The sequence below is a fragment of the Cannabis sativa genome, chromosome 1 (genome assembly GCF_029168945.1).
Source record: "Cannabis sativa cultivar Pink pepper isolate KNU-18-1 chromosome 1, ASM2916894v1, whole genome shotgun sequence".
Taxonomy (NCBI): domain Eukaryota; kingdom Viridiplantae; phylum Streptophyta; class Magnoliopsida; order Rosales; family Cannabaceae; genus Cannabis; species Cannabis sativa.
In genome coordinates, this window is record NC_083601.1 from 35,532,393 (window position 1) to 35,554,176 (window position 21,784).

Consider the following 21,784-nt stretch of genomic DNA (forward strand, 5'->3'; position numbering starts at 1 on the left):
GAGTAAAATTCTTTTAGATGTGTGTCATTTTGACTAGTGTGTAAGTTGAAAGACAAAATCGTATGTTTAGCAAAAGTCTATATGAGGTTTTCCTTGTCAAACGTGATCCTAATTCCAAATCACACTTGACAATGGTCAAAAACATTTATTACAACAAACCTTCCTTCCCTACAAAACATTCCATATAAATACTAGATGTAAAGCACAACTTAGGCCAGATATTCCAGCTTTTTTTATTTATTAGGGAAAAAGAAGACAGATTTGCATATTTCACAGTAATAATAAGCTTCACATCCTTATAACAAGTGCTTTGCATAAGAGGGGAAAAGGGGATACAAGTAATAGAGAGAGATGCACAAAGGAGAACTATTATTCTTCAAAATCGATAGATGACTTGGTATTCTCTTTGAACAAAAGGTTGCATGCTCAGGCAGCACAGCTCAATATCAATCTCTGCAAGAACCATTTAAATGTACAAAATTGGTACTAGATAGTATTATGCTTTTCACAATTACAACAATTCAATCAATCATTACCATCCCAAAATACAAATGCAATACAATACATGGATGGACCACAAACAAACATCTCTAGATCGAACTACGTGTTGTGGATATCAAAGCACCAAGGCCAAAGGCTTCCATGCAATAATTATCAGCTAACAAAATAAGTCTTTTCCTCGTGTCATATCATATCACATGGTAACAAAATATGTGCTATTAGGTGCCTTCGATAAAAGATGAGAAAGTAGCACATGCAAAGGGAACCTTGAACAAATTTGAAATCTGTCGGAGCTAAAAGAACATTAGCCAAATTTAACTATACATATTTTTGTAAACTTAATTGACATAGATTTGTATTAAATAATTTTAAAGACAAAAAAACAAAGACAGGCTCAAGGTACAAGGACAATAAATAAATCCATGGCCTAAGAGGAAGAAAGGCCCTCTGAAATTGATGTTTATGGTTAGCATTCATATAATAATTGGGGTGCTTCGTAATTTTACCTCTAGATGGCAAGTATATACAATTGAGAAGGTAAGAGTCAATTCCTTCTGCATTCCGATGCCAACAGCCCCATTCCTTCGGTGAGATTATTCATATGTTGTGTATGATCCCATCCATTCTCCTTCCCTAATAAGAAGTCCTCATCCTGTGTCATTTCACAATCTACAGAACTTGCATTAATTTCGTCCACATCGCCAGTGAGTGGGCTTCCTGTAAAAAATTGCTCCCAGAAAATATCATTGATTCCTGGGAGCTTGGGAACTCCATCATGAGAATTGGGAGAAAAGTCATCACTTTCTACATGCATTGAGCCATCCAAAACTACTGACATATCTCCGCCTTCTGCATTAGTAGTTCCAGAGTTCACCAAATTCACATCAGAGAGATCTTCAGTGCTTTGCAGCTGAGTTTCTATCATTGGAATGAAATCAGGCAAAGTTTCGTCTTTGTGACAACTCTGCACATTAACTTCTTGCAATTGAGCTGCCTTCACAGAACTGCTACCCACAAGAGGTGAAGTTATAATCTCGGAAGGGGGTTTAGAAGAAGAAATAACAAGAAATCCAGGGTCTGATTGTGCAGAAGTTTGTGGAACCTCTGAAAGGGTTACTTCAGAAATCCTACTATAGGTATCAGTACTCCCACTATCTAATGCATTGGAAGAAGGAACATTGTCAATCAGGAAAGCATCAGGGTTGTTCATCGAGGGCTCCCGTCTAGGAGATGTGTTCATCTTCAAAATCTGCCGGAGCATTGCTTTTGCCGCCTCGTTCATTGAAGGCTGGTACTTCACAATTTGTCCATCAGGAGAATAAATCAAATGCTCACTAGCTGAGTTTTCTTCTTCTTGTCTTGGAAGTCTCCTTTTCTTATTGCCTACAGTGATGTGCCTGTTACTTTCATTTTGCTGCTGTACTAGCTGGGCCAACAAACCAGGTCTATGCATAGCCTTTGCGAGGAATGACATCATTTGCTGTTGACGCTGCTCCATCACCTGAACCCGTTGACCCACATTTTGCAATTGGTGATCTGTAGTTTGCTGTTGCTGCCTCAACCTAACAAGTTCCTGCATAAGAACATTTTTGTCTCGCTTAAGTCTTTCAACTTCCTCCTCCAGCCCAAAATTTCCAAGTTCTACGCATGCTCCAACCTGAGAGCTCGGAGCTTGCGCTTGTTGATGTGGATGAGTTGTTTTCCTCCTGGTGATACTCTTCAAAAGATGTTTTTGACCTCTTAGAAACCCCTCATTAGCAAATTCCCATCGGTCTGGATCAACCTTTTTAAAACCCTGAAATCAATGAATATTTACTGTCAACCAATTACATAAAAACAATCAGGTGAAATCTGCAAAAAAAAATTACAAACACTACCACCAACCAATTACATAAAAGCAAAAGGCAGGTAACTAGAAGGAACCCAATCCTAGACCTTATGAGAGGATATAATGAATTTGACCACTTGACCTACCGGAGGTTAACAAGCACAACAATATTACCACAATCATGACTATCTACCCAACCACTAGCAGCCAAATGAATTGATAAGATTTTTTTTTCTCTTGTGTATTTCCTAGTTGAAGTAAAGATTAACTCTTTGAAGCACAAGAAACACAGACAGTGACAAACAATAATTGCAGGTAGGTAGGTAGGTGCCAAAACATAAAATCCAGCACTCTACCACCTTGTATCCAGTATGAAGACTTGTGGTCAATCAGTCTACTAGCTTTATTTACAACTCCTAATGTAGAAGTTACTTACAAACTAAAAGATTTCAAACACCTTACATAAGTTTGTATTTAAACTTCTAATATAAAACTCATGAATATAGATTCAAGTACAAGGTTTTGGATGCTATCCGAGACGAGTGCAATCAATGGTTGGCATATATTTTGCAGTTAGTGAGATCACCACCTAAAACATTTCTTAAGCAAAAAAATGCAACAATAAAATATTGTGCTAAAATTTAGTACTAAGACACCCGCCAAAAAACAAAGGGGGTATTCGCCTGGAATTATACCTGGCACAAGAATAGAAAAAACAATAACTGACATTCAACGAAGCTAACCATCAATATACAGCTGGCATGGTCAGAATCACATGGAATTATAGCTGCAAACAGTGATTAAACTACATATGCTTAATATAGAGTTCTGCTACAAAGATTGGAGCTAAGAAAAGGTAGCTTCACTATCAAAAAATATATTCGAAGTCTCAATAATACACTAATCACATCCTCTTTACAAAAAAGGAAAAATGTCACTCAGAGTGAGAATAAACATGTACGAGAATAATCATGAAAGGTTTAAGTTACAGATAAAAGTGAAGAAACATATAGTCATACAGCATTCTAATACAGAAACAGAAAACGTAGAAATGTCAATAGTCAGAGATGAAGGTCCATAAGTAGCATAACACCCTTAAATGTAACAAAGGAAACTCTTAATTACAATGTTCTTGCATTTCTTACTTCCATGTAAAAGAGCAAAAGTTCACAAAAATTCCAGTAAGAGATAAATGTGCCAACACTACCTCCGCCCACCAAGTGCATTTGTTTGTATTAATTAAGTTTACAGGCAGGACCATACACTGCCAGAAGATAGAAAGAATAACACCTTTCAACTGAAAATGCCAACATATTACATATCCTGACTACTAATACCAACACTATCTAACTAATTACAAGTTACAACGCTGAAAAAATAATATTATAACTTTCTTAAGCAAAAAGGGCATAGAAGACCTTCGAATCAGTCTACCATTTTCACTTCATAAAATTGGAGAAGCACAATAACTATGGTTAGATTACATCCCAGTACTCAAAAAAATTAAAAACGTAATTTCTCTTATTACGCACCACAATTAAAAAAATAAAGAGCAAGAGAGATACAACTGCATATATACCCCTAGCACTCCTCCATAAAGAAATTAGACTAGAATGAAAAATTTATGAATTATATGTCTGTCAATAAATGTATACATTGTGCGAAATTGAGTATCTCAAGCCCATCACTTGAATGACAGAATATCCTAAACCATCAGTGCTAGGTCAGTATATTTAGTGTTTTCTCTTTTGCTTCCATTAAATGGATTTTTTTGTCACCCTGTACTATTTTGCATTTTTCAATACTAATTTTTGTTTGATGAATTAATGTCATAATTTATTTATAGGCATATATAATTATATCTCTTAAAGAATTTTAAAACAAAACAAGTGAAAATTCAAGGGCTTTGATAGCAAAGAGGGCAAAACAGCTGAAACAAGATAAACATGGTTTGGAGTAAATTGAGGCTTGAGCAAAAGGATATGACTAAGTGTCTAACGACATGCCTTGGATTCATGATGCGATCCAAACCCAATTATTTAATAAGAAAAATAAAAGGATATCAATGACTAAAAAAAATATATCATACCAAACTACTAACATAATTAGCCAGCTATAAAGTCATATCAGTTTGACAGTATATGGTGCCTATTATTTCATTAAAACGTCTTCATTAAAATATATACTATATTAACCAAAATTGTTTAGGTAAAAATGAATAGCAGACCCCAAGCTTTAGTCACTTGAAAATCACAACGTTTTATTAATAACTTGCACCAGAACTTCCGTACTCCTGGCCTTAAATCGGGCAAAATAAATCACTTGTTGTTCTTGCAAATTCAAGCTGCTTAGTAATCCAACTCCAGAGTTTTTGCACCACACTCACTGAGACACTTAACTAGACGAATAAAACTGAAGTTCTAGTGATGTGAGAAAAAAAGGAAAGAAACAAACCTCTGGACTGTGGTGTAGACACCACCCATGCAACACAACAATGCGTCTTGGTAGTTTTTAATTAATGATGGAACTAAGTAATTAGCAAAACTGGATCCTTACTTGAAAGCTGTCATCTGTGATTCTGTAAGAGTCAGTGTCGAGACAACCTTGATTATAAAATTCCGTATCAAGTCAAATAATATAAATCCTCCAATGGCAAATATTCTTAACAAGAATCAAAACTTTTAAACCAGATCAATGTGTAAAATGATCAAGCAGTTGGCTTGGTAAAACCGTAATAGCTGGCACCAGAGAGACAAAGATATGCAAAAACATACACCCAAAGGTCAATACCGGATAATAATATCATCAAAAGCTTTCGAAACAATTCGCCAAGGCAGACCATATACATATACTTTCTATTACACAATTACATCATCTCAACTCCAATCACAATAACCTTAATCCTAGAAACAATTCACTAAAAAATGTCCCCTACAGTCCCGACCTATAATTTTTACTTCTCAAAAGGAGAAAAAACAAAAGTTACCAAAAATCTATCCACTCCCACGGATCAGAAAATCCTTACACTAAAACAACCGCAAAAGCCCAAACTAGCTCTATGAATCAAAGATTACAAAGGAAACATACCCCCAAAAAACAAAAACAAAACTCGGAAAGCCACAGTCGAGTCGAAAATAAAAGAAAAGAAAATATAATTGAACTCATGATTTAAACAAAAAAGAAGCGATACTCACATAAGTATTCAACTGCCTGACGAAGCTTGAGAAGTTATTGTGCTTGAAATACTTGGGCAATAGATCCCTGGCGAACTGAGGCTCGTTCCAGACGACAAAGCTGTTGTTTTGACTGCTCCAGGAGACGATTGAATTCGTGGACGAGTCGTCCACCATGTCGTAAGTTTTGCTCAAAAATGGCGGAGGAGGCGAGTTGTTGATAGATGAAGTATCACGACTTCCCGCCATTAGAGCAGAGATTCTCAGTGACAGAAGATCGAAAATGGAACCGAATTGAGAGAGAAAAGAAAGGAAGCAGGATTAGGGTTTTAGGAAGAGGAAAGGAAAGTGCAGAGAGAGAGAGAAGAGAAGGAAGGCGATGCTCTGTGTCCCCAAAGTGTGACACCCATTTTGCTTTATACTTTTTCCTTTTATTATTTTTTTAATTTGGCCATTCATTTTATGGGCTTTTTAGTTTTTAGGATAAGATTCATTCCTGATTTTTCTGTTTGGATATTATTTTTTTTTTAAAATAAAAATTATCAACTATATTAATTAGCAATCGTTAATAACAATAGAACTCATTTTATCAGATATTGGTATTTTATTTACTTTCTTACTTTTGTTTTTCTATGGTGGCTTTGGTGATTAGACTAGATTAGACAGTGTAATTTTTCCAGTTCAATGTTTGGACATATTGGAAGTTTGAACAACGCTCTATTTATTGATTAAAAAATTATCGTTTTTTTAATTTTTATTTTATTAATATATTTTAAATTTAATAAAAATTTAAATGAGAGAATTATTACAAATTTATTAAAAAAAAAATATTCATTAAAATTATTGAAATTTTGAATTATCATACATAAACTTTTAAAATTTAAAATAATATTAATTAACAGTAGCTACTTAAATTGATTTTAAGATAAACAATATGACAATAAAATTATACATTTTTTTAAATTGCTAGAAAATTTATATTAATATTTTAAAAAATTAATATTTGTATTAAATTAGTGATTAGCATAAATAATTTTATATTATTCAAGTATTTTTATTTTACTATTTTAATAATTTATTATTAAAAATTTAATAAATTATTTTATTATATATTTATGATATATATTTGATTATATATAATAGATTATTTTTTTATTTTATTATTCAAGTATTTTTATTTTACTATTTTAATAATTTATTATTAAAAATTTAATAAATTATTTTATTATTTATTTATGATATATATTTGATTATATATAATAGATTATTTTTTTATTTTATAATTTAATTAATATAGCCCTAAAACTAGAAACAAAGAGTGAAAACTAACCGAAATATGACCCGAATCTTAGACTAATTTTAGCCTAACAAATTCCCCCAAACTAGATTCTTACTCGCCCTCGAGTAAGATAAATGCTACTAACTACTAACTACGCTATCACATAATCATAATACTACTGCCTCATGTGTTGTTCTCTTCTATTGCTCAAACTAGAATTTCAATTCTACCAACTCTAACAATTAATTTAGATGCTCAGTTTATAACACTATGTACAACTGTAAAAATTTATTCAAATGTGAAACATTGTTATAAAAGTTTTACTCTTTCCAACAGTTCCACAGCCCGATAACTCATAAGCTTGCATGCTTACCTTTCTCCACTAATGTTGACAGTATTCTTTGGAATCATTAGGTCTTTTCAAGGCTCAGGTAATATGGCTCAGATATTCAGGGATAGGCAAGAGTCAATTTTGGCTCAAGATATCATAAGCACACAAACAGAACCCACAAGCTTCTTACTTTTATTTTTCTAAGATCCCATAATATTCCCAGGTTTACCAAGATTGATAGAAGACGTCTCTATTATTTTTCAACATCACTGAAATTTTTTCACACATATTCTTGCTTTTTATTGTGTTTTTTTTTCATCATATTTCTTTTTTTTTTTCTTTTCAGTGACATTGAATTACACAATTTTCCTCTTCTCAATCTTACAAGTTTTTTTTCTTTTTCCCTCTCATGATTTCCTCACACTAAATGTTTCTCCTCCCCCAAACTAATTACGTAGCTTATGATATCATAGATAACATGGTGAAGAAAAATTAATAGTGTGGTTGCAATTTTTTCGATGGGTGAAAAACATAATAGGTTTAGGCTCAAAAGGTTAACTAGGGATACACATTATTACGGTAGGCTTGAAAGGCTCAAACTATCCAACAAATGCCTAAGTCATATTCCAATTGAACACTATCAAGGATTTCGTCTCAAAAGAATAAACATGCAAGTTCTAAGCTATCCTGTCAATCTTACCACAAACCATCGTAAAACAATTATATCAATTTTCACAGATTGAATATTTGCAGATAAACACAGGTTTCTAAGCATCCAAACTAATCCAAAGAGTTAACAGAATCAAGCACACAGTTATTTTACAATTTCAGAACACATCACACTAACTGAGTATAACTATTAGAGATTGTACTGCTATTTACTCTTAACTAAAACAGAAAAACTAAAACAGAAAATTAAAATGCAGAAATTAAAGTGCAGAATTTAAAAATTTTAAGTCTCTCCCCCCAAACTAATTATGACATTGTCCCCAATGTACTATTATACTCAAGGTGAGAAGGACTTACCTGAACCCCCATCAGAAGGGGTTTGGTGGTGGTGGCTGATCATAAGGCTGAAAACGCGGAGGATATGCCAAGTAATTCGGGTCCTCGACCCCAAGACTCCACGAATCAATTAAATGATTGAACTGCCTTACTTGATTTTCATCAAATTCACTTCTTCGCACCATGTAACTCTGGATATGATTGTTTTGCTGAATAATGTAGTTGAGTTGAGCATGGATATGTTGCATCCCCGCATCAAGGGGAGTGGAAGTGGGAACCGCTTGAGGCATTTCTTCATTTGGAATGTTCTCTTCCTCGGGGACATGAATTTCTTGCTGCGGAGTACGACGTGGAGGAGGCGGTTGGCCATAGGGATGCGGGGGTTTAAGGTTTCGCACCATTGTCCAATCAATATTTCGTTGTGGTACACTTTAGATTATCATAAGGATATTGTGGCACCTTATGAGCTTCACACAATTCAGTTTATAATTCCGTAGGCCAATCCACCGCATGTGTTGATCCTGCTGACCATGTTATCTAAACTATTCGAATGATACCCCAAAGTAGGCACCATAATCCCTTTCATTATTGCATAAACAACTTTGAGTCTTTCCAATGGAAAATCGATAAATGCTTACTAGGCATAAGCCTGGCACTCACAAAAAACATCCAAGCGCGAGCAACCAGTTCAATTCACAGCGATAAAGCATTTGGTTCCCATCATCCACCTCATGCAATCTTAAACCCGGAAAACCAACTGTTTCTGCCAAGTCCACAGGATCAAACGTTTCCTTCATAAACGTTTTGTAGTAGTGGCTATTCACCATTTCCATGTTAAATAGTTTATGGATAGAAGCATAAGTTGCAAGCACATTTGTTTTGCGGACCCGTACCCTATCGTTCTCTGCTTCCGGTCAATTGGCTAAAAATTCAAGAGCCAGAGTCTGATTGATTCTTTCTGGAATCTTCACTAATTGCTCCCATTGGCGGGTCTGAATTTGTTGCCTCATGGTCTCGAATAATGGGCTATTCGGAGTGGGATTTCCATCATATTCGATACCTCGATCCACGATGAAAGCTCTCTTTTGCAATTCGAAGTATCTTTCTTGCGCTTTCAAACTCACAAATCTATCTTTTTCATAATTAGACTTTGACGCCGGTGTTGGCGGTTTTGACGATGACGCACCCGATTGCCCCGTTCTAGTACGCTTAGAACCCATTGCACACTTCAAAATGACCACACAAAAATTTTGGGAAAAATTCGGCAGCACTTCCCCTTAATTTCTTCACTTCCCAAAAATCACAAAAGTTCCACAATAATCCCACAATAACAATATTTCACAAATATTCAACAAATTATCCAAAATAAATCCACAATCCCCAAATACTCTAGATAATTATTCAAACTTTCGGAAAACTCACTTAACTAATCAAAGTTTTGACAAGAAAGAGACTTACTAAGCGAGAATGCCGTTCATCCACCACCATTGTTGCACATCCATGGAGAACTCAAGGTTGAAGATGATGAATAGTGGAAAATTCGGATTTGGGTGAAAAAGGGTGATTTGTGGTGTGATTTTTGAAGAAAAGAGAAGATTGATGAGAGAAATTTGTGTTTTTGGTGATTTGGATGGAAGATTTGAAGAGAATGAGAAGAAATTTGAGGTTTAATGGTGGAATGAGGTTTTGAGGCTGAGAAAAGGGGAAGAACTCGGGTTGTATGGTGTTTGATTGATTTTTAGGGTTATGTGCGATTTGGGAATTAAAAGGCTGAAAAATCGTGTCCCGTCGCGACGGGCAATGTATGCCCGTCGCGACGGGAGTTGACAGAGAATTTTCGATTTTTAGTCATATCATCCCAGTCGCGACGGGCAATGGCCCGATCGCGACCTGAGATTTTTTTTTTTTTTTTTCTTCACAATTTTACTGTAAAATTACAAATGCAAATCTATCCTAAGTGCAATGAAACGAATTAAAATGTCACAAACACTTGTAAATGTCTTCTACGAATTCAAAAGAAAAAAGAAAAAAAAATAAAGTAAAACTAAATTAAAAGATTGGGTTGCCTCCCAATAGCGCTGCTTTATCGTCATTCAGCTAGACGTTGACCGAGATCTTCATAGTGGCGCCAGAATCATGGCGGACTTGGCTTGGTCGAATTGACCTCCCAAGTAGAGCTTTAACCGCTGCCCGTTAACTTTGAAAGTATTAGGGCCTTCACCTTTCAGTTCCACCGCTCCAAAAGGAAACACTCGACCACTTGTAAATGGCCACGACCACCTTGACTTCAATTTACCGGGAAACAACTTGACCTTGAATTGAAAAGTAGAACTTGTTGCCCAGGTTGAAACTCCTTCCTAACTAAATTTCGGTCATGCCACCTTTTAGTTCTCTCTTTATAGATCTTAGCGTTCTCATAAGCCTCATTCCGGAATTCTTCCAACTCATCCAACTGTAGTAATCTTTTCTGACCAGCAGCCTTTAAATCCATGTTCAAAGTTTTCATTGCCCAATACGCCTTGTGTTCTAGCTCCACCGGTAGATGACAAGCCTTTCCAAACACCAACCGATATGGTGACATCCCGATTGGCGTCTTGAACGCTGTTCTATAAGCCCACAATGCGTCATCCAACTTTCTTGACCAATCTTTCCTTGATCTCTGCACCATTTTCTCCAGAATCATCTTTATTTCACGGTTAGAAATCTCAGCTTGGCCATTACTTTGCGGATGATAAGGTAAAGCTGTTCTATGACGAACACCATATCTCGAAAGGAGTGCTTCGAATTGTTTGTTGCAAAAGTGACTCCCTTCATCGCTTATGATTGCTCGGGGAGTTCCAAACCGAGTGAATATGTTCTTTTGAAGGAACCGAAGAACTGTTTTACCATCATTAGGGCGGGTGTGTGCGGCTTCCACCCATTTTGACACATAATCCACAGCTAATAGGATGTATAGATTGCTAAATGATGAAGGAAAAGGACCCATGAAGTCTATCCCCCATACATCAAACAATTCTACTTCCAAGATTCCTGTCAAAGGCATTTCGTTTCTCCTTGAGATGTTTCCTGTACGCTGACACCGATCACATGCCTTCACAAAAGTACTAGCGTCCTTGAAAAGTGTTGGCCAAAAGAATCCGCTCTGCAACACCTTGGCAGCTGTTCTAGTTCCACTAAAGTGTCCCCCACATGGTAGAGCATGACAGTGATTAAGAATAGAGTACATCTCCTCTTCAGGCACACACCTTCTTATTATCTGATCTGCACAGTGCTTGTAGAGGATTGGCTCTTCCCAGTAGTAGTGTTTCACCTCAGAGAAGAATTTCTTTAGTTGTTGTCGAGATAGCTCAGGAGGAGTGATATTGGCAGCCAAGAAGTTAACATAATCAGCATACCATGGTACCATCAGACTTTCCCTCACACTAAAGAGTTGTTCATCGGGAAATTGTTCATTTATTTGTACCTCTTTTGTATTCTGACTTTCTTCCAGCTCTAGTCTTGACAAGTGATCTGCTACCAGGTTCTCTGTACCCTTCTTATCTTTTATGTCTAGATCAAATTCTTGCAAAAGAAGAACCCATCGAATTAGTCTTGGTTTGGCATCCTTCTTAGTCATCAAGTACTTGATTGCTGAATGATCTGTATACAATATCACTTTATTGCCAATCAAATAGGGTCGAAATTTGTCGCATGCAAACACTATAGCCAGCATTTCTTTTTCTGTAGTAGCGTAATTCAGTTGGGCATCATTCAAGGTTTTGCTTGCATAGTAAATGGTTCTGAATACCTTGTCAACCCGTTGTCCCAACACTGCTCCAATCGCATAATCACTTGCATCGCACATGATTTCAAAAGGTAATTCCCAGTTTGGTGTAGTCACGATCGGTGCTGAGATTAACTTATCCTTGAGAATCTGGAATGCTTCAAGACAATCTTTTCCAAATTCAAAAGGTACTCCACTAGCAAGAAGATTAGATAGCGGTTTGGCAACTTTGGAGAAGTCCTTGATGAATCTTCTATAGAACCCGGCATGTCCCAAAAAGCTTCGAACTCCCTTAACTGAAACTGAAGGAGGCAAGTTCTCGATTGTAGATACTTTGGCTCTGTCAACCTCAATACCTTCTTTCGAGATTTTGTGTCCCAGCACTATTCCTTCTGTAACCATGAAATGGCACTTTTCCCAGTTCAACACCAAATTAGAGTCTTCACACCTTGTTAAAACCAATTCCAAGTTGCTTAAACATTGGTCAAACGATGAACCAAACACTGAAAAATCATCCATGAACACCTCGATGCATTTTTCTATTAAATCTGAAAATATGGCCATCATACACCTCTGAAATGTTGCTGGAGCATTACACAACCCAAATGGCATTCGTCGAAAAGCAAAAGTACCATATGGACATGTGAATGTCGTTTTCTCTTGATCTTCTGGTGCTATAGCTATTTGGTGATACCCTGAGTACCCATCAAGGAAACAATAGTACTCTTGACCTGCCAACTTGTCTAACATCTGATCAATGAATGGGAGTGGAAAGTGATCTTTTCTTGTGGCCTTGTTGAGTTTCCGGTAATCAATGCAAATTCTCCATCCAGTGACAGTTCTAGTTGGGATGAGTTCATTCTTTTCATTCTTCACCACCGTCATCCCTCCTTTCTTTGGAACAACCTGGACTGGACTTACCCATTTACTATCTGAAATAGGATACGCTACCCCGGCATCTAACCACTTTAAGACTTCTTCTCTGACAACCTCCTTCATTGGTGGATTTAATCTTCGTTGTGCATCAATGGTAGGCTTCACTCCTTCCTCCATTAAGATTCTGTGCATTACAGTTGAGGGGCTGATCCCTTTAATATCTGCTAGAGTCCATCCAATGGCTTTCTTATGCTTCCTTAGAACCCGTAATAGCTTGTCTGTCTCTACAGAAGATAGGGAAGATGCCACAATGACAGGAAGTGTCTTACTCTCTCCCAAATATTCATACCTGAGATGATCTGGTAGGACTTTTAACTCTAGTTGAGGAGGCTTTTCAGTAGATGGGGTAGGCTTTGTTGGTATGACTCCTAACTCTTCATAGTATCTTCTATTCAACGGTCCATAAGAGTCGAGCCACATAGCATACTCATAAGCTTCCTTACCGTCTTGTTCCACCACCTCCTCTTGTACCAAAGTCAGATTAAGAGGGTCTTCAATATGCGTCTTTGTCTCCACCAACTGATCCACCACATCAATTGCAAAACAATTGTCACTAGCCGTAGGGTAGGTCATTGCCTTGAGCACATTAAATACAACTTCATCTCCTTGCACCCTCAGCTTTAACTCTCCTTTCTGAACGTCAATCAGTGCTTTCCCTGTTGCCAAGAAAGGTCTCCCAAGGATGATAGGAACATTGCTGTCTTCTTCCATATCCAGAACAATGAAGTCAGCTGGAAAGATGAACTTATCAACTTTTACTAACACATCCTCAATCACTCCTCTGGGATGAGCTAGTGATCGATCCGCCAATTGAAGAGTTACCGTGGTTGGCTTTGCTTCACCCAGCTGCAGTCTTTTAAACACTGACAAAGGCATTAAGTTTATACTGGCTCCCAAATCACATAGTGCATTTATTCCTTCAATTTTTCCAATAGTACAAGGAATAGTGAAGCTCCCTGGATCTCTGAGCTTTGGAGGGAGTTTCTTCTGTAGAATAGCGCTACACTCTTCAGTTAGAGCCACTGTCTCATAATCTTCCATCTTCCTCTTTTTTGACAAAATTTCCTTCATAAACTTCACATAACTTGGCATCTGCTCTAGAGCTTCAGCAAAAGGAATGTTAATGTGAAGTCTTTTGAAGACTTCTAGAAACTTGGTGAACTGCTTGTCTAAGCTTGACTTTCTGAGCCTCTGAGGATAGGGTATTTTCACATGATGATCAATGCTAATAGGTGGAGACTGTTGTGGTAGTGCTGAGCTTTCAGTAGCTTTCTCTGCTGTTGGTGTTGGTGTTTGCACTAGTTGAACAGTTATTTCTTCATCTACCTCAACTGGTTGTGGTAACTCAGGCCCATCATACTTCTTACCGCTCCTCAGGGTAATTGCCTTGCAGTTTTCTTTAGGATTAACTTCAGTTGTGCTAGGCAAATTTCCTTGAGGGCGGGTTGCTACCTGAGTTGCTAGCTGGCCCATCCGAGTACGGCAGTCTTTAATTGAAGATCTAGTTTCGGTCATAAGCGGAGCGATAAATACGTTTTTGCAAACTAGAATTTCCACCGGAGGCTTGTTCTTTGATTAAGCTTGTTGGTTACGATTGCGTTGCGATAGAACCCACGTTTCTTCGGTTGTTATTCAGTTGAACCCATAATTGTTGTTGTTGTTGTTCTGTGAAAAATTCCCAATGGCCTTAGCTTCATCCATTGGCAAATCATCCACATCTGCTTGACACTCCGAAAAGTGATGACTTCCTCCACATAACTCACAAACAATTTGGGCTTGTTTAGCTTGCCCTGCAATTAGCTTTGTCAATGCCTCAACTCGGCTTGTTAACTTTGTGATGGCATCAACTTCTAACACACCGGCTACCTTCTTAGATTGACTCCTTTCGGTTGGCCCTTCTGGTTGTTTAGAGCCATCTCCTCCAATAGATCATACGCCTCATTAGCACTCTTTCTCATAAAAGCTCCGCCCGCTGCTGCATCTATTAGAGTTCTAGTATTACCAACCAACCCGTTGTAGAAGTTGTGAACCAGCATCCACTTCTCTATACCATGATGAGGACACCTCCTGATCAGATCTTTAAACCTCTCCCAAGCCTCATGGAGAGATTCATTATCTTGTTGGCAGAAGTTATTGATTTCTCCTCTCAGCTCTGCAGACTTCGCTGGAGGAAAGAACTTTGACAAGAATTTTGTTGCCAGATCATTCCAGGTGGCAATAGAGTTGGGTGGCAAAGAGTTCAACCAACTCTTGGCTCGTTCTCTGAGTGAGAATGGAAACAATCTCAGTCGAATGGCATCATCGCTAACTCCATTAACTTTAAAAGTTTCACAGAGTTCCATGAAGTTAGAGAGATGCAGATTAGGATCTTCAGAAGGTAGGCCACCAAGGCGGGCGAAGACTGCACCATTTGAAGGATGGCAGGTTTAATCTCGAAGTTGTTTGCATCCACTGCCGGTGGCCTAATACATGACTGCACTCCCGTCAGAGTAGGGAGAATGTAATCTCTCAAGCTACGGCCATTAGCTTGATCTTCCACAACGCCTCCATTATTACCGTTATTACCCCCATTGTTTCCAACATTATTGTTCACATTGGCAGCCATGATTTCTGATGTTTCAGCAGTTGCTGAAACTCTTTCTTGCCTTTTGTTCTTTCGATTCCTCCTGCAAGTTTTCTCGATTTCAGGATCAACTGGTAATATGACTGCTTGTCCTTGACGGCGCATACACTTAGGATTCCTGAAATAGATCAAGAAAATATTGCAAGAAAAAGGTTAGAAAATTAGCAAGAGAAAATATACCAAAGTAGAAGTTAGTATAATTTTATGTAATATTAATCTTTAAACAATTCCCCGACAACGGCGCCAAAAACTTGTTGCTAAATCTATAATCACTACGCAAGTATACGCAATCAAGTAGTAAACTCACACAGGTGAGGTCGAACCACAGGGAATTGGACTAATTACTACTAAATTATACTATTAATTCTATCTGGTAAAAGAATACTTTTAATGAATTAAATAAAACAATGCAGAAAATTAAAAATAACAAAGGAAGATTAATCAAGATAAGAAAATAGGGAGACGAATCCTGTTGTTAAGTTACCAATGTTAATGTTTAAATGCTATCCTTCTCTTGAAGTGAATGACAGATTATGAATTAACCTAGCTCTTTTCAGATCTTCTAGGTTCTAAATCTCATGCTCTCTAATTAATCTCTTAATTAAACCAACATGAAATCAGCATTAAGCAATAATCTAAATGTCACAAAGGCTATGTAAATACTTTCGTTTCACATCAAAACCTAGACTATCCAATTTTAGCATTCTCAATTCTCACTTTTCAGATTTTGAATTGAGATCATAAAACATGTAAAAGGTGATCAATCTTGCACATGGAAATTAAACACAAATATGAATAGTATTCACAATCAAGATGGAGGAATGGCAATTAATCATTAACTAGGAAAAACTTAAACAACATTCATCACTCTCCCTAAATAGGAGTTTAGTTCAAAACATCCATAATCAAATCCATAATTTACATTGAAATAGAAAAGAACATAGAAAAATTAAAGAGAAGAGAAAGAACTAGTTGAAGCAATTGATCCGGGTCGCCACAAGCCGCTCTTCTAGCCTCCTTCTTTGTTTCTAGGGTTCCAATTCTGAATACTCTCTATTTTTCACGAACCCTTGCTATTTAAACCAATTCTCATCTTCAAAATTCGTGAAATTACGAAATTGCCCAAAAATCCCGTCATAAGGGTCCCCGTCGCGACTGGCAAAGCCCCCGTCGCGACGGGAGTTCAGCATCGAATTTTTGAAACTTTCTGTCAGTTCCCGTCGCGACTGGCAAATTTCCCGTCGCGACGGGAATAGGCAACAACACCAATTTTGGTTTTTCTTCTCGATTCTTTCACCGTTTTTCCTCAATTCTTGTACATACTTTCTTTAAATGCCCGAGGACCTGAAACAAAAGAATCAAGCGTAATATAGCCCTAAAACTAGAAACAAAGAGTGAAAACTAACCGAAATATGACCCGAATCTTAGACTAATTTTAGCCTAACAATTACATTTTATTTAATTTTATAATCAAATGAGTGATATGGTGGATAACATTTAATAAAAGAATGAAATTAAAAATTCTTTATCCTTTAAAATATTTTTTAATATTATAATTTATATTTATATTTTTTAATATTATAATTTATATTTATATTTTTTAATTGTTTAATCTTTAATGTAAAATTAGTGAAAAACATTTATTTTATATCCATTTATCAATTATCCCTTGTGTTACTCGTTTCACCATAAAATTAAATAAAATATGATAAAAGAACCATATTATTGTAAAAGTTATATTTCAAGAATATTATTAACGAGTTGTATATTATAGGAGACACAAAACTATACTCTAATTAAAAAAATTATAAATACACTATAAAACAAATAAAAAAATAATCTCATGACAATTATAATACAAATATAAATAAATTATAAAATAATTAAAAATGATTATTATTTTTACTAAAAATGTATTTTTGTAGATAAAAAAGTTCAAAGCGTAAAAATAAATAATGTGTTAACGTATTTTTGTAATTTTTTAAGGGGAATTACTCCATATACTATTTTTTTTTAATTTTTTTTTCTTTCAAATTTACGGTTTGAATTTCTAAAGTGGTTGCAGCGCTAGTTACAATAGAGATTTTTTTCAATTATTAGTCATGCAAATTTTTCTAATTGAATTCATGTGTATATAATAGTTTATTTATGTTTATTTATCAAGAAGATTTGGACAGAAATTTGAAGGAACGGCTCTTTAGGACTTATTCGGAAGCTCCAGACTACCTTCAATCCTACCAACAAGCACAATGTCTACATTCCTCAGGCGCTCAAGATGTTGCTTCACCTCAAGACGTTGCTTGGATTCCTCTAGAAGCAGAACAACTTAAACTCAACGTTGGTGGAACAGTTTAAATAAAAGAGGAGAAAACATGCTTATGTGCTTTGGTCCGTAACTCATCAGGACAAACATTGATGTGTTTGCGAAGAGTAACCGCAACATGATGCAACCAAAAATTGCAGAAGCATAGGCGTTACTATAAGCACTGCACTATTGTCAAGACAAGCAAATTATAATCCACCATTTGGAGATGGACTATCTGAACCTTGTTCGGGATATTAAATCTTAAGAAAGTACCCTTATCGATTATGGAGCACTTGTGGATGCTCTAAAAGAAGTGTTAACTTCCTTCCCAACGGTTTCCCTTTCTCATGTCAAGAGGCAAAGAAATACAACAGCTCACAATCTTGTCTAAATTTCTATTGAGTTAGTGAACACTTAGATTTGGTTTGGAAGTGACCACTTCCCTTGCTCGCTGTAATTTTGTAGGTCACTCTCTCCTAAAAAAAGCTTAATAAGCTAAACAATAAAAGGTAAAACCAAAAAACAAATCTCAAAAGAAAACAGGGAGCAATTTAACTGAAAAGCTTAGGTGGCGTTTGGTAACACTTTTTAATCAGTTTTCTGTTTTTAAAAGTAGAAAAGCGAAAAAAAAATTCAAAAACATGTTCTATAAAACTGTTTTTACTTTTCAATTTTATAATTAGGAATCAAAATTTTAAAAACAAAAAAAAAAATCACTTTCAATATTTTTTTAAACAGTTTTTTTTTTCTTAATCAATCTTTTAGATTACGACCAGACCCGGACCCAAATCCCCTCCCCAGGGCTCTGACGCTGAACCCGGCTTTAGACTTGAACCCGAATCCGACCCCGGACCTAGACCCGACTTAAATAAAATCAAAAAATAAAAATAAAATAAACTTTATAGAACACACTTTTGTTTTCTGTTTTTAAAATTGAAAAACAAAAATGGTTACCAAACGCATTTTTGTTTTTCAAAAATAAATTTTTTAAAAACAAAAATTTTACTTTCATTTTGTGATTAAAAAATTAAAAAACAAAAGTATTACCAAACGGCACCTTAGTTTTATTTATAATCAAGGAATTACAAGGCAAACACAAAGTTAGTTGAGAAACTAACTGAAAATATAACTAACGAATTAACAGACAACTAAACTTACAAGTATTAATTAATACTCCCACAAAGTTATCCAGCTAAAAGCACATAACTGTGCACCAAAGTATTTCTCCTTTGCCAAAGCCTAGCCTTGGTGATATTTCTCTCCTCTTTGGGCCTGTTTGGTACGCAGGACTAGATTGGATTAGACAGGTTAATTTGTCCAATCCAATGTTTGGGCATGTTAGAAGTCTGGATAACTAATCCAGTTAACCTCATCTGTCTGGGATTATTTATCCCATCCAGCAGGGTGGGATAAATAATCCCATGCAGGTGGGATTTTTTTTTATCGTTTTTTTAATTTAAATTTTATTAATATATTTTAAATTTAATAAGAATTTAAAGGAAATAATTATCGCACATTTATTTATATATTTTTTTATCAAAAACTTATTCATTAAAATTAGTAAAAATGTATAATTTTGAATTATTATACATAAGTTTTTAAAATTTAGAATATTATTAATTAAATAATAGTTACTTAAATTGATTCTAAGAAAAAAATATGACAATAAAATTATATATTATTTTTAAATTACTAAAAAATTTATATAAATATTTTAAAATATTAATATTTATATTAAATTAGTGTTTAAGATAAACAATTAAATATTATTCAAGTATTTTTAGTTTACTATTTTAATTATTTATTAAATAAAAAATATGATAAAATATTTTATTATATATTTATGATATATTCTTAATTATATATGATATATTATTTTTTTTGCTACGAATTATTTATTTATATTTATTTATTATTATATATTTTAATTTTAATTTATTATTATATATTTTTATTTAATTTAAGTTTTTTTTTCTAAAAGGAAATAAATAAATTAATACTCCCACAAAGTTATCCAGCTAAAAGCACATAACTGTGCACCAAAGTATTTCTCCTTTGCCAAAGCCTAGCCTTGGTGATATTTCTCTCCTCTGTATGTTCAGACCTTTATTTTATTTATTTTCTAGTAGGCTTTTGCCTCTTTCAGTTATTGAAACTTTTTATTATTTTATTAGAGAAAAAATTATATTATATTGAAAGGGAAATAATTCATACATATTGTGCTGAATGACCATAAGTAAATGGCACGTACATAATATGTACACAAATTCTAGTCTTGGTCTTAACTCTCATATTAAGAAGGGAGAGTCACTAAAATATTATATATGTATATTTATGTTATATTATTAATTCTACATATAAAGATAATAAATCATAATAAGTAGTTGGAAAAGGTGATCTCTAATCCTTGTGATAATGACACGAATTGGTCACCTAATTTGACAATTAAATGGTACATGCTCACCTTTTGAAATAATAAGAAGAATATTGGAATTGACTTTTTGACTTTTTAGCCATGCCTCCTTTCCATTTGTTTAATTTTATTTTCTAATGTCACATTTAATTTGTGATTAAATTGTTCTTACCTCATCATACGAGTTTAAACCTTCTTATACACCATGATTTAAAAGTTCAATTGCTATGCTTTCCCAGTTTGGATTGCTTGTTCGTGATTGTCAAGAATTAGTATTGTCATTAAATAATATTTTTGTAATTTTTGTTAAACGATCTGCTAATAAGGCCGCTCACTGTATTGCTGCTCGAGGGTCTTGTTTGAAGTCAGATTGTACTTTCAGTGAGCATGATGCTCCTTTTGATTTAAAGACTATTATTTATGCTGAAAGTTTATGAATAAAATTATTTTTGATTCAAAAAAAATATATATATATTATTAATACTATTAGATGTCCATAAAATACTTAATCCAATATAATTAAATTCAATTCACAAAGTACGGATATTTGTACTTGTGCGGATTGATTGGATTAGAAAATCTAAAATCCGCACTTATGCTGATTGAATATTAATTAACATGAAAATAAACGATCTATCCACATATATTTATATATATTTTTTTAAAAAAATTATATATACAATTAATATTTTAATATAAAAATATAATACATATTATACAAATATATTTCAAAAATATAGTATATCAAATGTATATTTCATTATTATTTATAAAGAAAATATAATCTAAAAAAATATTATAAATTTTTTTATACATATAATTCTTTTGGTCTTACTTTAAATTTGTAATTTTTTTTTGTTTTCCTCAAATTTTTTTTGTTATTTTTTTAATTTGTTGTTTGATACATAAAATAATAATTTTTTTTTTTTATTTTGTTGTTAGTTATGTAAAAAAAATATTTTTTAATTTATATTAAATAATTCAATATTAAAAAGTAACAGATCTAAAATAACCGATCTAATCTGCACTTTTGCGGATTAGATTTGAGTTACTATGCGGATTAAATTTGATCTAAAATATAAAATCTACACTTAATGCGAATCAAATGCATTATAAGCAGAATAGAACGGAATGAATCACATGAACACCCCAATATTACCTACAAGTTTATTAAATTATTGAATTACATTGGATATCATCAACGTAGTCGATAAAAATTGTTGCCCAAATGACCCCACCTAACCTACTTTTACAATATGTTTGATAGGAAGAATGGAAATGGAAGGAGAAGGGTGGAGGGAGGGAAGAGTTGAAATGAGAGGTAAATACTAAATCCTTTGTTTGGTAGAAGGGGTGGGTGGAGGGACACCTTCAAATTTTAATTTTCCTAAAAATTTGAGTAAAAGACAGAACTAAAATATCAAATACCAAAATTATCATTTCAAAAATAACAAATATTTATAGTAAGAAAGTTATTAGGGTAATCTTAATAATTTTCTCTCAATCTTTTTACCTTTGTTATTAATACCAAACAACACAAGAGAGAGTTAATAGATTCTTCATCCATCTCACTTAGGGGTGTTCATTGGATCACATCCAATGATTTTAGGTCAATCCAAATCCGATC

At 34.5% G+C, this 21,784-nt stretch overlaps 1 protein-coding gene and 1 non-coding gene across 3 annotated transcripts; one reads left to right on the forward strand and one right to left on the reverse strand.

Annotated features, from left to right (window-relative positions):
• Nucleotides 1-65: 65 nt before the first annotated feature.
• LOC115706310 (heat stress transcription factor A-1e) lies at nt 66-5,931 on the reverse strand. 2 transcript variants are annotated; one of them, XM_030633910.2, is made up of 3 exons: nt 5,524-5,931; nt 1,008-2,296; nt 66-453 (listed from the first exon to the last, which is right to left on the reverse strand). In XM_030633910.2, exons 1-2 carry the CDS (start codon nt 5,749-5,751, stop codon nt 1,046-1,048), a joined length of 1,479 nt encoding a protein of 492 aa, XP_030489770.1. In that variant the 5' UTR covers nt 5,752-5,931; the 3' UTR covers nt 66-453; nt 1,008-1,045. The 2 variants fall into 2 exon arrangements, with proteins under 2 accessions (XP_030489770.1, XP_060969439.1); XM_061113456.1 differs by having other exon boundaries at nt 66-2,296; nt 5,524-5,930.
• An 8,931-nt stretch (nt 5,932-14,862) lies between these two features.
• Nucleotides 14,863-14,969, forward strand: LOC115696079 (small nucleolar RNA R71). Its single transcript, XR_004007677.2, has one exon. It is a non-coding gene; the product is annotated as a small nucleolar RNA R71 (small nucleolar RNA).
• Nucleotides 14,970-21,784: the final 6,815 nt, after the last annotated feature.